Source organism: Ostrea edulis, chromosome 1, assembly GCF_947568905.1.
Source record: "Ostrea edulis chromosome 1, xbOstEdul1.1, whole genome shotgun sequence".
Classification (NCBI taxonomy): domain Eukaryota; kingdom Metazoa; phylum Mollusca; class Bivalvia; order Ostreida; family Ostreidae; genus Ostrea; species Ostrea edulis.
In genome coordinates, this window is record NC_079164.1 from 84,199,254 (window position 1) to 84,216,587 (window position 17,334).

The 17,334-nt window shown below is 36.4% G+C and overlaps 1 protein-coding gene across 1 annotated transcript; it reads right to left on the bottom strand.

The window, feature by feature from the left end:
* Window positions 1-493: 493 nt before the first annotated feature.
* On the bottom strand, window positions 494-15,791 carry LOC125678032 (ficolin-2-like). Its single transcript, XM_048916144.2, has 6 exons — window positions 15,458-15,791; window positions 13,788-13,806; window positions 9,825-9,940; window positions 4,447-4,543; window positions 2,354-2,518; window positions 494-1,945 (listed from the first exon to the last, which is right to left on the bottom strand). The coding sequence occupies exons 1-6, from the start codon at window positions 15,788-15,790 to the stop codon at window positions 1,707-1,709; spliced, it is 969 nt and encodes a 322-aa protein (XP_048772101.2). The 5' UTR covers window position 15,791; the 3' UTR covers window positions 494-1,706.
* Between the last annotated feature and the right edge of the window lie 1,543 nt (window positions 15,792-17,334).

Below are 17,334 nucleotides of genomic sequence, written 5' to 3' on the forward strand. Positions count from 1 at the left end.
AGGTCGTGAGTTCAACCCCGGGTAGGGGCGGAAGTGGGTATCCAAATAAAGTGATATTTTCTGTGCTTTATATTAGATATTTCTTCATTTAGGGCAATTATGTTCATTTAAGAGTTTATTGCTATTTCTGTGCTTTATATGAGTTGGGCAAACACGAACCCCTGGATATACCAGAGTTGGGATCAGGTGCCTAGGTGTAAGCATCCCATGTCGACCGCCGGGTCTCACCCGCCGTAGCCCTATATCTTAAAAATGTAAACGGAATTATCCGTGGTCAAAATCAGTGTGCAAAGAAACGGACTAACAATCGGTATGAAACACGTCAGACAGCATTTGATCCAATGATAGGTTGTATGGTCATACTAGATCGTTATAACGACCATAGAATTTGCGAAATGCTGACTTTAAACGAGACTGTTGGAACCCCTGCACCATGAACTTGTTTGATTTTGTTAAGGTAGCCCCATCTTCGTATGGCTTATTAATAGTAATGTTTCAAAGTGGAAAAACTTTATTAATTTCCATTCAATGTAGTTAAATAATCAATAACCAAAAATGTGTATGATGCTACCTTTTTAAAGATGTCGTACATACAAAAAAAAGTATATGTTAAGATCAGTGAATCACAAATTTTAGTCATACAGAATAATAAAAATAGATAAAAACTTGTTGAAATGACTTTGAAATGTCAACAGTATAAACATTCTGCTAATTCATAAACATGTAGAAATCAATTGTGGATATTGGGGAAATCATTGTATAATAGACATGCAGTAGAAGAAATACTAGCATAGGAGTTATTGCCCGTGGCACCATGTTTTGATTATAAATAATTGATCATCTATGGAAAATATAAATGTTTTCAGTATCATTAGATTTCCAGATTTCTTGTATTATGTAGAGAATTAAATTCCTCTAAAAGACATATATTTCTATAATATACAAAGTTTGTGCTAAATCTATGACATCACATGAGGATCATTCAACCTTAAACCACTTGATTATTTTTCAAATTAAAATATTTAAGTGTTGGCGAATTGTAAATTCCCTGTACACAACAGCAATCAAGTGGGAATATCTCGAGGTAGCAGACTTTGTTCCAAATACAACAATCATTTTATGTGCCATGCATAAAAGCATGCCAAGTAAAAAAAAAAATCTCTATTTCCTAATCAAGAGTTTTGTTTGAAAAGATTTCTGTTGTAGGCGAAACACTGAAGCACTGGTGTATTATGTTGTTAGAGATAAATGTGTGTATTAGTGATGTTTTATACAAAAAATGCAAAATTAAAGTTTATGAAATATCATTTGAAAATAACGAACTTAAAATGCGTCAACAATACATTTATCATGCTACATCGAAGTAAGAGATCTTTTAAACGTTCCCCTATATCCAAATACTATGTGAGAGAAACAACCTATTGCATTTGTTTGGCCTAAAGTCATCAACTGGAACTAATATGGATTGAGCTTTCTGTAAAGACTTAACTAAACCCGATCCAATAGGTTATTCACACTTCTTCATTGCTACACATTAGTTCATTTAAACCACATACTCTCTAGGAAATATACGGATGTAGTCTATAAGCTATTGTGTGTGAAGAGAGGACCGACATTTTGTAAATGGTTTTGCAACCGCAGACTTTTGTTAGTAACAGTATTTCTATGTCTCTAGAAGGAAACTTTCTTCGAAGGAATGGTCACGCCTAGGGTTTGCGAATCATCATCCTGACTTCTGTCATGGAGTAGTAGAAACCATGCCATGCATACCAGTTGATGCCATCGGAATTGTTGGTGTTTCCGTATTCTCCGTTGAGGTTCGCCTTATGACAATATTTGTACCACCATCCACCTAACCTGTTCAAGGCACAGTTGCTAGTCCACCGATCGTTGTCTCTATCATAGGTACTAAAGAGCATACCATCATGATATGCCATGCTGTCTCCTGCCAAAAAATAATAAATATACATGCGTTAATTTGATTCCTAAAACGACTAATATGACTTCACGAACGTTACTTATATCCATGTCGTATAAACCATTAATATGACGTCATGAACGTTGTCGTAAAAACTTAGTTGAAGTTATGTTGCATTATATCACGGTTTGGCAATGACGTAACGATACAGTTACCTCCGATGTTTCTATGTTCTTTATTAAATAATTATTCGTTAAATCACACAAACCTGGCGTTTGACCCCCGCCCCCTTTACTGTGCAAAACAAGTAATAAAATATAAAGCCTGAAAGTCACTAGGTTCTATGTCTATAGTATCTGTTTTTCATTTGTAAAAGTTCGATGCCATTTTGCACTTTTAACAAACTCCCTTTAAGTTGTACAGTTTTATTTATACCTGCGTCACCAGAATACCCGGAAATGTTGAGTCTGTACTGATTGGCTTCATTGTCTACAGTAAATGTACTATATTCTGCATACTTCCACACTCCAGCGTTATCCATGAGATCGATCCGCAGGTAAGTCAGACCGCTGTTGGTCAGTTGATGAATGTTGTCGTTTCCTGTTCAAATTTAGTTCGATGGCCATTAAACCACACACAAACCAATGAATGCGAGCATACATATATAACCTAATTAAATGCAATTGCTGTGATGCATCTCCCCGGGGACAGTTGTCTCGAAAATTCGTCAATTAGACTCCCCGTCTCGACGACGAAGGCATCGTTCATGTAGGTTCCCAATCTTGTGTAGAACTTCCGGACTACCGGGATTGAGTCAGACCACGTTTTCTCTCGAAGCGCGTGGGGGATTTGGTAGGACTAAATACGCTGGACATGTGGATATTTCCATATCAATTTGACACACTGTCCCCTTGTTGCTCTCAAACATGTCTTAACATTATGTTACAATGTATCTTTAAATCTCCATTGTTTCCCCTAATGGAGGGTGAGTGGGGTGAGGTGTATTGAATCTACATTACATGAGGATGCTTTCATGTTTATTTGACATACATTATAAGTATGGTTTTAGGAGGACGATTTTAAAGGATTATTTCAAATTATTTCTATTCCAACATTTAAGCATCTTTCGTTGTTATGTCCTGGTCCCATTAGCATTAGCCCAATTTAAGGTTTGTATGTACATGTATATATATTTCAATGCAAAAAAACTTTATAAACCCATAGAGGGTTCCCATCCAGGTTCCGAGAGAAAAGTTGATTCTTTACTATGTAACAAGCCAAACTTGATTCTTTACAAAATAAAGTGTTATTTAGATATTGGGTTTTCTGGTTCAGTGTTTCGTGAGAAGATTTTCGAACACATCAGCATATTTTGAATATTTTCGATCATCGTCCCTTGGAAATAAGCTGGTCCCCTCGTACTTAAGGACCATTGAATAAAGTCTGGGGAAAATTGGCTAAACGGTTTAAGACAATTCGAAAAAGTCGAACAATATGAAAATATTACGATGACAACAAAGGAAAGCATACTTCAATCCGTCTATGATTCAAGTGAGCTAAAACAACTACTGACAGTTCTATTCACGATAAAACATACTGACTGCAAAATACACAAGCGTGAGGAACGTTGTAATAGTAGAAACATATCAAGAATTAAATCTGGTTCCTTTGTGATAAGAGCAAAAAATAACAAAATTAATGTAATGAAATATCATAATTTGTTTGAAACACACTAGAATGTACATGTCTATGCTGGACATGCGTAGCGGGAGCTGAGTGGTTAGGGCTTTCACAACCGGGATATCATAAGTTCGATTCTCGATCGAAGCACCGCGTCATACATAAGCTGTTTAACATACAATGTAGATATTGACTGTTCCTTTGCTAATTGTCCGGCATTAGGTCTCTTGAATATGATCTTTAAAACGGTAGGCGTTGGCGTGATAAAGAACCATCATTGCTACGGCCTTGTGCGTCATGTATAGGTCAAGATTTGTGGTACTTCATCTACAACTGGTGACAATCTAGGACCTAGAACATTTATCCATCAAATTAAAGAGTTGGTTGATTCTAAAGACAATTTTGGTAATTTATTGTCTTTGGTCATCAATAGATCAAAAATATTGTGACCAATATGTTTTCAAAAAATTAATGTTTAGAATCATTTCAAGAAAATTGAAAACCCTTTACCCAAAGGTTCTTAAGAAGAAGATATTTTAACGGTGCCACGAAAGTTTTACTAATTTTTAATCATCCCAACTTCAAAGAAGATGTGGAACATCATTTGAACAAACTTGAATTCTGTGGTGAGGTTTTTAAGAAGTCGAAAATGTTAAAAGTTTAATTAAGGACGGACGCTGGACATAAAGTGATCAGAAAAGCTTCCTTGAGCTTTCAGCTCATGTGAGCTAAAAACGATCTAATTTATGTTTCACTGATATAAGGCTAGCAATTCCAAGAAATGTACAGGATGAATTAAAAGTCAAAGTATCTCTCTGTCCCATTGGGTTAATTGTTTTAACACTTACCAAGCCAAAACTCCGAGGAAAGAGAACCAAATCCATTTTTGTATGCTACCCAATCTCTGATAAATGCTACAGATCCATTCACTCTTCTCTGTATAACCTGCAATGTAAAATGTTCCCATCATGAATTAAGTTATATTTAAAGTATGAGTCCCCTATTGTATCAGGAATACATGTTGGGGCTGAAGAGCAACAGTTCGAGCTGAATTTACTGCCACCTGTTCGTGTAGATAGCGTTTATAGATCTGGGTATAGTCAGTTTTTAAATCGAGGTAAGCTACTGACAAACAAGTTGATGGTACAGGGATTTCAACAGTCTCGATTGAAGGCAGCATTTCGCAAATTCTATGGTCGTTATAACGATCTAGTTCGTCAATACAACCTCGCATTGGGTCAAATGCTGTCTGACGTGTTTCATACCGATTGTTAAGCCGTTCTTGGCACACTGATTTGACTGCGGATAACTCCGTTTACCTGATCAGGATATGGGGCTCACGGTGGGTGTGACCGGTCAACAGGGGATGCTTACTCCTCCTAGGCACCTGATCCCACCTCTGGTGTGACCAGGGGTCCGTGTTTGCCCAACTATCTATTTTGTATTGCTTGTAGGAGTTATGAGATTGATCACTGTTTGTTATCTTCACCTTGCATCTTACTGTTCATTTTTTTCTCTACCCGATAAAAACCAATAATTTTTCCAAAATATGTGATTTGTCCGCCATTTCTTTAGTTTCTGTAAGCACTTCTGAGATACCAATATACAAAATAATGTAAACAAACTAGGACCTATCAAGATTGAGACTAATCCACAGGTTATAAAAAAGTTTACAGAAGAAATTTCTGTGATCATCTCATCAAGTTAATGCAATTCGACTTGGGCAAACACGGACCCCTGGACACACCAGAGATGGGATCAGGTACCTAAGAGGAGTAAGTACCACCTGTCGGAAGTATAAAGAAGTATAAAGAAAGGAATTTCTGTAGATATCGTATCAGGCTAATATATACTACTCAAAATTTGATAAGGATCACTAGGTTATATGTGTGTAATTTACCACTAACATAACAAAAGACATAAATGTGACTCATAAACGTGTTTACTCAGGTTATGAATGAAAATTCATGAACGACATGAACTTTTATCAATACGGAATGCTTGAAATCTGATAACAACACCAAAAGGCATTTCATTACAAAAAGTTAACAGCAAACCAGAGAAAGAATTACACAGTTTTTGGGGATAGTCCATCATTAAACTTAGTCGATGAAGTGTCAATACCGGGTATGCCCCCCCCCCCCTGCATCAATGACGCCTTGACAACGTCGAGTCATGCTGTCAATAAGCACCCAGATGCTTCAAATGGTAAGGTTGTTCCACTCTTCCACGAGGGCGTTTCCGAGCTCTGCCAAAGTCGTGGGTTGTGTTCAACGGCGTGAAAGGGCAACCTGCAGCATGTTCCATACATGCTCAATCGGGTTCAAGTCCGGCGAGCGCGCTGGTCAGTCCATACGGACAATTGTCTCCTGCTGAAGGTACTGTTCCACCACCCTGGCGCGATGAGGACGGGCGTTATCATCCATCAGGATGAACTCAGGGCCAACTGCACCAGCGTGGAGTTTGACGTAAACATCAAGGATCTCATCCCGGTACCGCACCCCCGTCATTGTTCCTCTCTCCAGGACATAAAGATCTGTTCTTCCATCCCTGCTGATTCCACCCCAGACCATGATGGAACCACCACCATAACGGTCATGTTCACTGATGTTGGCATCATGGAAACGTTCAAGTTGTCGTCGCCACACTCGGTGCCTCCTGTCTGTAAAGTCCAAACAATACCTGGACTCATCGGTGAACAGAACTTGAACCCAATCGTTCTGTGTCCAAGTGACATGGTCTTCAGCCCGGTCCAATCGCTCCCGCCGGTGTCGAACAGTCAGAGGGACTCGAACAGATGCCCTTCTCGAATTCAGACCTGCATCGTGAAGCCTATTCCGTATCGTCTGAGTGGACACATTCACCCCCGAGACGTTCAGGAGGTCGTTTCGTAGGCTGGTTGCTGTCCAGAAGGGATGTCGTCGTGCCTGAAGAGCCACAAAATGGTCTTGACGTTGGGGTGTCGACCTCTGACGACCACCCCCATGTCGGTGTGATGCTGTACCAAAAGTTTGCTGTCGGTTCTGGCTGACGTTTAGTGTATTTGCAACGTCACGTTGTGAATAGCCAGCGTCAAGCATTCCAATACATCTGCTCAGTTGTTCTGTCGTCAGGCGACGCCTTACACGTTGAGGGGGCATTATGTTGATAAACCTAGTGTAAACACTCAAGTGAGTTTGAAAGTTTAGAAAGAATCAGACACCGATGCCTGAGTGAAAATCGTGCAATGGTAGGAAAAACATAAACTGTGATGAGAAATGCACTTCCCATGGCATGAAATGCACGTGCAAGTTTGTTGAAGACGTTTTTGATTTCACTTGGACACAATTTTGCCAGTTATGCAGTTATTAATTTTTTTAACAGAAAAATATCTATGATCCTTATCAAATTTTGAGTAGTACTTGTGTGTTTCATCCAAATCCCATGTCATCAGTATTATAGTCTCATTCTGTCAGTTATTTCACCAGACCTGAGCTTTTACGTCAATTGAACTTGTCAGAGGTCATAACATAACTTTTTGTGATTGCTGACAAAAGTAATGCCCAAATAATTTACAACTGCATCACCGATATAATACTGACGATAATGCATAGTATACAGACTTACAATCAATGCGATCAATATATTGCCGTAAATTATATTTCTGGTTACAACATGTCTTTTTAAGCATGTAAAACGTATGGACTTTGCGAATACAATGAACACCATGATTTATAGTGTGTGCTATTTAAGATCGACGAGGAGAAAAACACCGAGCAATACAACCGATTCAATGGGAGCACCACGAGACCTATTAAGTCAAAATTTTTGGATCCACCCAGAACAAAACCAAGTGTGTGAAATCACAGTATGATGTCGAGTTCCCTCTAAAATATGAAATATGAAAGTGTTTCTGATGGAAACATTCTTTGGAATTCGGAATTCCGTATTGTGTGTAGAACCTTACTCATTCAAAATAGGCTGTTTCTGTTAGTTGTAACATTTACTGTAATCTTAGTATGAGAAATTAAGAATGTTTTATATGTTGTGTTCTTATTAGATTCTCTGTTACAATATATGCCAAAAGATGCATTAATGCAATGTTTTTGTGGGTATTTTATTGTTTATGTTTTAAGTTCTTAATTTATATATTTGTTTGTGTGTTTTAATTTATTTGAACTTTCCTTCTATTACAGATTGACGGTAATCCAAGGAGAGCTGATATCTTTTTAAATACAAGACACTTTTGTCCTCATTTGCATATGACACGCTCCTCAAAAGTGTTGAAGATTACAATGCCAGCAGAGTCAATTTCTGTTCTAAATGCACCCACGTCGCATCACAATTTAATGTGTTTGTGGAACTTGTTTCTTGTGAACTCAAGGTCTCTCCAATTATTAGCTCCCCCAATCTTGAAAATCAATATATCGCACAACGTTGGCAAGGATGTGTATATAAGGTTATAAAAATAAGACTTCATACCGGTAATTAGTTAGCTGCCGTATATCTAATTGATCTAAATCTGGTAGACCCCCGATAAACTATGTAATAGAATCATATACTATAAATTTCTTGATTTGAGAAATCATCTAACACATAGTACTTGTATAGTGAAAATCCCACCAAAATCCCATGGGATATTTTGATTTCAGGTGAAATATCTTAAAAACTATAATAGTTACACGTGTTGGTGCATGTCATGTGAACGTAAAATCCCATCTTTTTTGTAAAGGGTTTATTTGTATCCTTAATAAAAGGGTTGGCGAAACTCTGGACTTTTGTCGTGTCCAGAGTTAAATGTCGCACTGTTACATAATTATTAAATCACAAAACAGACACATCCAAAAGTATAAATACATTATCAATACATGTATTGTCTTGGCAATAAAACCAGATTTGAAATGTCAATCATCTTGTACAAAAACGATACAATCTAAATAAAGAAAGAGCTCGAGTATCGGCACTTGTTTCAAAAAAGTTTATTTCTATGAGGAGTAAAAGTTTCCAATAGGGATCGAGTACACAACAGCGAGATTACCAGACACCATTCCTACCTATCGGGCATCATTGTGTACATCCTGTGGTGCTTTATTGTAATTCAAGCAACACAAAATAAATAAATGGGCGAACACGGATCCCTGGACACACCAGAGGTGGGATCAGGTGCCTAGGAGGAGTAAGCATCCTCTGTAGACCGGTCACACCCGCCTTACGCCCTATATCCTGATCAGGTAAACGGATTTATCCGTAGTCAAAATCAGTGTGCCAATAACGGCCTAACAATCGGTATGAAACACGTCAGACAGCATTTGACTCAATGATAGGTTGTATTGACGAACTAGATCGTTAAAACGACCATAGAATTTGGGAAATGCTTACTTCAATCGAGACTGTTGAAACCCCTGTATCATCAATTTGTTTATCAGTAGCCTGCCTCGATTTAAAAACTGACTATACGCAGAACAAGTTCTTGTGACGGGCGCTTGCATGGTAAAGCACCCTCAATGTTACTGTTTCTTGAGCGCTAAGCATAGGACTAAATTCAGCTTGTGACGTCTACATATAAGTGAAAAATTCTCGAATGGATAAAAAACAAACAAAACGTGCAAGTAAACAGGAATTATGAAAAAGATAAAACCCGTGGCTTGGTAATTGAATCATAGTTTAATCCAATGAAATCCTTTGTAACAAACCAAAATGAAAAATCCCTGTAATACAATACAAATGACAATTTTAAGAATACAAATGATAATTTTTTAAAATACGAATGAAAAATTATACAATAAAATTGGGAAATATGCAATATAAATGAAAAACTATACAATAAACTTGGGAAATATGCAATATAAATGAAAAATGATAAAATGCAAATGAAAAAGATAAACGTTTGCAAGGTTTGACATGCCATAGTTAACACATAGTCACAAATTCCAAGCAAATGTATACCGTTGATGCAGAAATGAAATCAGTAATATATTTTGAACCCTTTTCATATTCCTCTTATTAGCTCAATGAATTACATATAAGGCGTTAAAATGACTATCTGTAAATCGTGAGATCGAGTCCCACACAGGTTTTATCATCTAATCTTAGAGTTGACATTAAACTTGCAATTTGTTTTAACTACACGAGACAAACTTTTAGATTTACGTCACAATCATTTATTGTAATACACATTCCTCGCTCTAGACACATGCAATACTTACAAACCACATTGTACAGTAATACAACCTAGAAAACTACTCACAGTCCACGAATGTGTCCCGGAATAACATTCCACTTCCAACTTTTGACCATTAACAGTAATAGTTTGAACACCAACGGATGATCCCGAAGATACGAGGCATGCGCAGTCTGAGCAACCTGTACGTAATTAAACAAAATGTTTGTGTTATTCGTGAGGATGTTCGTCATGAGAAAATGCATTCATAAAGGAAAGTTGACTTCATTGAAGAAATAAATTTCGTTTTTGAAAATACATGAGACCGTGAACTTTGACGCTTCACCCCGGCATACTTTATGAAGCGCGTTGGCCGCTTCATACTGTTATCAATAAATGAACATGTTTTTCTCAAACCAATTATTATGTTTGTTTGGTATATCGATTTTTTTTTTTTAAATCTCCAGCATGTCCAATTACCAATGCAGTTATCAAGCACAACATGACATGAATTAACAAATATATCATATCATCTGGAATGATCTGAAGCAATTGAAAACAAAATACGATATTTTCCTGTGCGTAATGTACCCACGAAGTAAGAAATGTTGTGATTACAGCCGTTCTTGTTTTCTTCTTCTTGCTGAGCGCGGGATCTTTGATGAGGCACAACGCACTGATTTGAATGCATCATTTTAAAAACAAATCCTTTGTGCTTTGATTTTAGCAAACTGAACATGTCAAAACAATTTAGGCTTATCAGATTATGATAGGTAACTCTGGTGCATATTTAAAAAAAACACCACGATTTCGCCTTGCATCGTCAAATAACAACACGGAACTTATTTTCTCAAGAGCATTTTAACCGCGGCCGTCGTCACGCTACAAGAGGACGCCAACTTTTTTTTTTAGAAAAGCTTTTTGAAATCTTCAAATGAGCGAAAAGGTAGTGACATGCAAACGTCACCGTCGGTGTAGATACCATGAGCCATGGAGTCGGAGAGGTGTCGTATACTGGACAAACAAGGCTAGACACCAATTTTACAAATGGGTGTTTCATGATAAAATGTGACTTTATGAAAAAAAAAAAAAAAAAAAAAAAAGAAGATATCCTACGTATTTATTTCAAGAGCAAGACTTAGATAATATTATTTTATTTCATTTTAAACATGTTGAAAATAAAAATATCAATTTGCAACACACACACACACCTTGAACAAGGGCTTTTTGCATTTTGAAATTGACACAATATAATTTCAGAAACATACACTGCGAATAAGAAACCTTCTCAACTGTACGATTTTCTCCCATGACACCCATTGTCAATTCCCACGCGACATCTGGATGAAGAAGCACTGATGGGGCGGAAACATGTCAAAAGCACAGGCAATGAGTTTAGGACAGGTAAATTTTGGTCATTCCATACGATAGTCTCTTTGCCGGAATTCTTTAAAAATTGTCCATACTAAAGATCTATGTAAACATTCCCTACACCAGAATTCTCACAATGTAATCAACAATTGTCCTAGACTTTTAAACCCGACCATGCATGCAAGATTCCTTCAATGATGTGTAGGTTACCATTTGTGGGCTAGAAATGAAATCCCGTACACACCCTGTATTAGTGTAATCGATCAAACTGAGACCTGGCAGTCTCCCACTATCTGTATATAACATGTATTACTCTGTAGCGCCGAGCATAGGCCTAAATTTGAAGCCCTTCAACGATCTTGGTGACGTCTCCATATGAGTGAAAAATTCTCGAGAGGGACGTTAAACAAGATACAATCAATCTGTCATTGCATATCAATCTTGTAAAACAGTTACCTCAATTAAAGATGTTCTGAGATAGAGTGGAAAGACTTGTACATTAAACACCCAAAGAATTTACAATAAAGAGCGTGACGTATTTCATCTACAATAACATGAAAGGAATTGCTTCTTTGCGTTTGGATATTATTATTGGGATGGGGTGTGTTGCAGTGCTATTATCTATAAATCAACCACATGCTGAAAAATATTCATTTTAAAACTTTTTGGTTTTCAAAATCATGGAAATTTTTTCAATGAATTAATTTTTAGAGTTCGTTTAATTTGAAATACACCAAATCTCATCGTAGGAAACCCACGGTCAGTCGCACTTCTTTTACTATCCGTGGGACACAACGCCGATATATTCGCATAACTCATTAAAATACATCACCTTACTTGACCTATCGAGGACCAATGGGAATCGCCGTAAGTATTCCCGAAACTGATTGTATATCTTCGTTCGCGCTAAAACGCTTTCGCCCCTAACGCTGTTCGATTTAGTTCCCGTTCACCTAGAGTCCGTTCGCCCTAGAACTTGTTCGCCCAAGATCCGTTCGCACTGTTTGTATGTTGCATATATAAAACATTGAATTTTTTCACGAATGTTCTGAAAATTGCAGTATAGAAGAAAAATAGATTCCTACTAAAGACTTGTCCTGTGAAAGACCTGACTGACCTGACTGATGTAAATTTGATCAAAAGTCACATTTTAAACTTTTATATTATATTTTTAAAAATGAATTCTTGATAATGATACAAATACTTTAAAATAAAGGCTAATAGAAACTATTTTCCCGAAATTATAGTCATTTATACATCAATTTCATGAACATTTATTTTGTAAGAAACAATATGCATGTATATCTAAAATAATATAGGAGATTTTAAGTTATTTTGATTATTGGAATGATTCTTTTATGATCAAAGGTCGGCCAAAGGCTCTCCAGAGCTATGTTTAGTGTTATAAATACACGAAATTGTGAGATCAAAGGATTGGTTTGTAGTTGGGTATATAACATTCTTCAAAGTTAAAACCAGTGCTCATCCCCTGTTCATTTCTGTTAATGGGCCTATTAACGTCTCAATTTCTTTTATTGTTTTCCAGAGCGAATCGTTTAAAAAACAAAGAAGGTATTACCTAATATTAGCAGTATTAAAAATCAGCAACAATTATAAAACTAATTACGTCTTTCATAAACATTAAAATCAGAATTAAAATTTAAGCCAATTTATTCATTGAAAAGAAATAAAAATTAGTTTCTGTATTGGCTATTGCCAAAACATAGATATAAAAAAAATAAAAAACAAAGAAAAGAAAACCAAATAAGAAATGACAAAAAGACAAAAGAACTTTTAACATAGACTATAAATACAATAGGACGAATGCGATAGAGGGCGAATAAGGTATAGGGCGAACGAGAATTATGGCGAACGGACTCATGCGAACAGGTAAATAGGGCGAAAGGACCCGATACCCCCGAAACTCTAAGCATCAGTGGTAATGGCTGCGCCCATGAAAGTGTGTGTGGTTTGTTGTGTCACTATTAAAGATTGGGATTACAGGGCTCTATCGTCAAAAACTTGAACAGCACAGCTACATACATGTATGTATGCTATTGAGTGTCTCAACTTTCACCCAGCAGAAGCATCACTTGCGTGCAGCCTTTGGACAAACAAATTAAATCAGGTATGCAAATTCAACGAGTCAATGGCCACGAAGGTGGACAAGATGAACGAGGGAAGAGATCAGTTGTTAGGTATGTTCATATTTTGAATAAAGTTAATTTCACAACAAACTGACATAGAAGTTGCAAAGCATCTCGCTGAAAGCTTTGTAAATTGTCAAAATTTTCGCTTCGAAAGCCATGTTTCTCTCTGCTCCGAACACTGGAAATAGGTTTTTTTTTTCATTGGTTGAATATCACAATAAGGAATGGTAAAGCGACCAATCGTATAAAGAAGCTGAAACACACCTTCTAGCGAAAATATCGGTGTTGTGTCCCACGGGAGGTAAAAGAAGTGCGATCGACCGTGGGTTTCCGAAGATAACCAAATCTAAAACTTAGAACGAATGTTTGTAAGAAGAAGATGAAGAGGAAAAGATAATGATGATGATGATGATGACGATGATGATGATGAAATAGATGCGAAAAGTCATGTGTTACCAAAGTCAGTTATTTTTAAAACAAATGAATTGTAAAACATTTTATGGATTTTAATGTCAATGAATCCACTTACCATTATTCATCCTTGCTTTCTGAGCAAAAAGAATATTAAAAAATGAATATTTCATACTGAATAAAAGTAAGTTAGCTAAGATTTAAATATCTTTAAACAGCGTAATGAATTCACACAAACTCGGGTTATCTGTAGCTAATGCGTCAAGGTTGAACTCGCGCATTATACACTTATAAGTATCTAGTTCCAAAAAGGAAAATCTTATGGGAGAATGAGAAGATATTTAGGATATAGGGATCACGGCGGGTGTGACCAGTCGACAGGGGATGCTTACTCCTCCTAGGCACCTGGTCCCACCCCTGGTGTGTCCAGGGGTCCGTGTTTGCCCAACTATCTATTTTGTATTGCTTATAGGAGTTATGAGATTGATCACTGTTCGTTTTCTTTGCCTTCCTACAGGAATCCCGATAGGTATGCTATGGGGAAAAATCTTAATAGGGTAATATCTCATCAAATTCAATAGAATTTAATCCTAATAGGTAAGGATTCACATATTCTTTATAGAGATGTTGGCTACAGAGTCTTTAATTGTTTATATTTATATAACCTTTCTTCAGCTGCTTTTACAGTTTGTATTCTTAAAGTGCCACATTATAGAAAGCATTACCCCAAGACAGTTTTTCTTCTATAGGATAACAATAGGATTTATGTTTGTTCATGCTGTTTAAACTCTCCGCGCTGTTTTGCTGAATAAGGATCAATTAACACTAATGTAGAGATGAAAAATGTCATTTATCTAAAATGACGAAGATGATGAAAAATATATAAACCATATAGAGGATTTGCGTAGCTAAAATTCCAACCATTAATTTCAATATAGGGGTTCTGTTTGTAAAATCCTACGAGTATGAACGAGTTCAACCTTAAACTTTGATGTAACGATCCCATCATGTGCAGTTTCATTCTTAAAACAAGAATATCATAGAAGATAGCTGAAAAACTCATTTTGATTCGACTCTCACTTTTTAAAATAAACCATTCATATACTACAACTACATGAATAAAGGGATATTCAACCGATGTAACACAAAATGATCATTACACCTGTATATTTGACGATTAAAAAATAAATTCACACCTACATTAGCTACAGAACGGTAGATTTCTGTAGGGGAAAACAAGGACAGAACAGAGAGATCTGTTAGCAGCCGCATCTACATAACGTTTGAGAATAGCATAGTCTGTCCATATTTTCGGGGGAAAACGTATGGTTAATTTCAGCATATATCTCAAATGAAATCCAGTATGTGGAATTTTTAGCGAGACACAAATTTTGCGATTTGGAAGAAATTGTTAGCGATACGACCTCATTACTCTCGTTGATAATAACAAAATTAAATCCTCGTTAAAACTTTAGCTTATAAGGTATTCCCCCTTGAGAGATATTTTGTACATGTTTACTAGTACATCAGATTTTTATATTGATACATAACCTCTAACTTGGATTCTTAAACAAAATCTCAATCTTAAGCAACATGAGTTCTCAACCTTAAGCATTAACAGTCAAAATTGAGTAGAATCTCGTACTTAAGACCAAGTCCAAGTTTTTCGACTCAAATTTTCCCCCAAGAAATCTAAGCCTGTGGCATAAAATACTTCTAGATTTGAAAGTGTAATTAAAGTTTATAATAACGATAACTTGAAATTTTACATTTCAAAACGAGTCATACCTTTGTATAGCGCGAACAATGATAGACCGATGGATTCGCTCCGACACTAGTGAAATCCGCCCCCCAGAGTCGACACCACTTCGGCGTGGTATCACAAATTTCCATCCCAACACAGTCGTTGGATCGTGCACACACAGTGGCACACTGTATTAAAGGGCTTCCTCTTCTCGTTATTGTAAACTCATAATTAATATCAGAACTCTGATTTATCATCGCTACTGTTGATTGAAAACCAAATTCCTTAATATCAATTGAATAGACTGGTAAAATAAGTAAAAATGTAAATCCAATCATCCAGTTAATCATATCGCCTAACTCAATTCCAAGAAACATATTGACTAGCAAATAATTTTGTGTTTACTGATAGGTCTGTAAAAAATTCATCGATCGTCCTATATCATAGACGCCCTTTTCATCGTGTTGTTATTAAAGCGCTATCATTTGAAATAGCTTATGAAAATCGTCATATTTTATGGTATGATAACCTTTCCATTCTTTTATTCAAATTCAATAATGTAATATATATTTTAACTCCATACAGGCACATATCATCCTTTTTATGGGGGACGTCGGAGAAGATGACTTACAAAGTGTATAATTTTCTTGACAAGCAATTAAAAAATACAGTGATAAAGTTGTTTACGCCAAAATCCTATAACGGGGCTTGGGGTTAAGTTGCACTACACAGGTTCAAGCTTACATTCTGCTATCAAAATATGGGGAAGGGTGCAATCAGTCAAAATATATTTTACTTTGCATGTCAAAATAATTTTTAACATTGCTGGATCAAGTAAGTGCTCTACCAAAAGTGCTCTTCCTCACGAAATATTAACAGCTGTGAAGGAAAAACTTCAAACTTACTGTGCGACTACATATGCCATAAGTGGTGTAAATCAAATGTGGATTCTACAAATTTCTAAAGAACTTTTAGTAAACTTGAAATCGCAAAACTTTTCTCAAATCAACAACATCAAAACGTATGGCTTTTCAACTCTTTATACGATCATTCCTTACGATAAATTAAATACTAGACTTTTAGATATCATAGCCAGTTGCTTCTTCAACAAAAATGGAAAACGCAAATATTTCTATCTAGTGATCAGTCATCCAAAGATTTAATTTGGCAAACGCCACTATGATTCCACGCACAAATACTCTGAAGTTGAAACACAAAATATGCTGGAGTTCCTCATTGACAATATCTTCGTGGTCTTTGGTGATCAGGTCTTCCAACAGTCTGTTGGAAATCCCACGGGAACGAATTGTACTCCTTTATTAGCTGATCTGTTTTTATATTCCTGTGAAGCAGAATTTATTCAAAAACGTCTACGTAAGAAGAAAAAAATCTCTTTCTGTGGCCTCCAATTCGCCATTCAGATATATCGACGACGTATTATTTATTAACAATAACAATTTTCATTCATATGCTTTAAAATCTATTCAATATATTCCATTGAACTCGAAATTAAAGACACAACAGAGTCGTCTACTACTTAGATATTTTATTGAAAGTAGACATTAACGACAACTCAACTTTATGACAAACGGGATGATTTCAACTTCTCCATCGTCAACTTCCAATGTTTATGTAACAATATTCCATTATCACCTGCATTTGGTGTTTACATCTCTCAACTGATTCGATACGCAAGAGCTTGTTTTGCGTATCGCCAGTTTTTAAATCGAGGGAAGCTACTGACAGACAAGTTGATGGTGAAAGGGTTCCAACAATGTCGTTTAAAATCAGCATTTCGCAAATTCTATGGTCGTTATAATGATCTACATGTAGTTTGCCAATACAACCTATCAATTGGTCAAATGCTGTCTGACGTGTTTCATGCCGATTATTAGGTCGTTCTTGGAACACTGATTTTGAC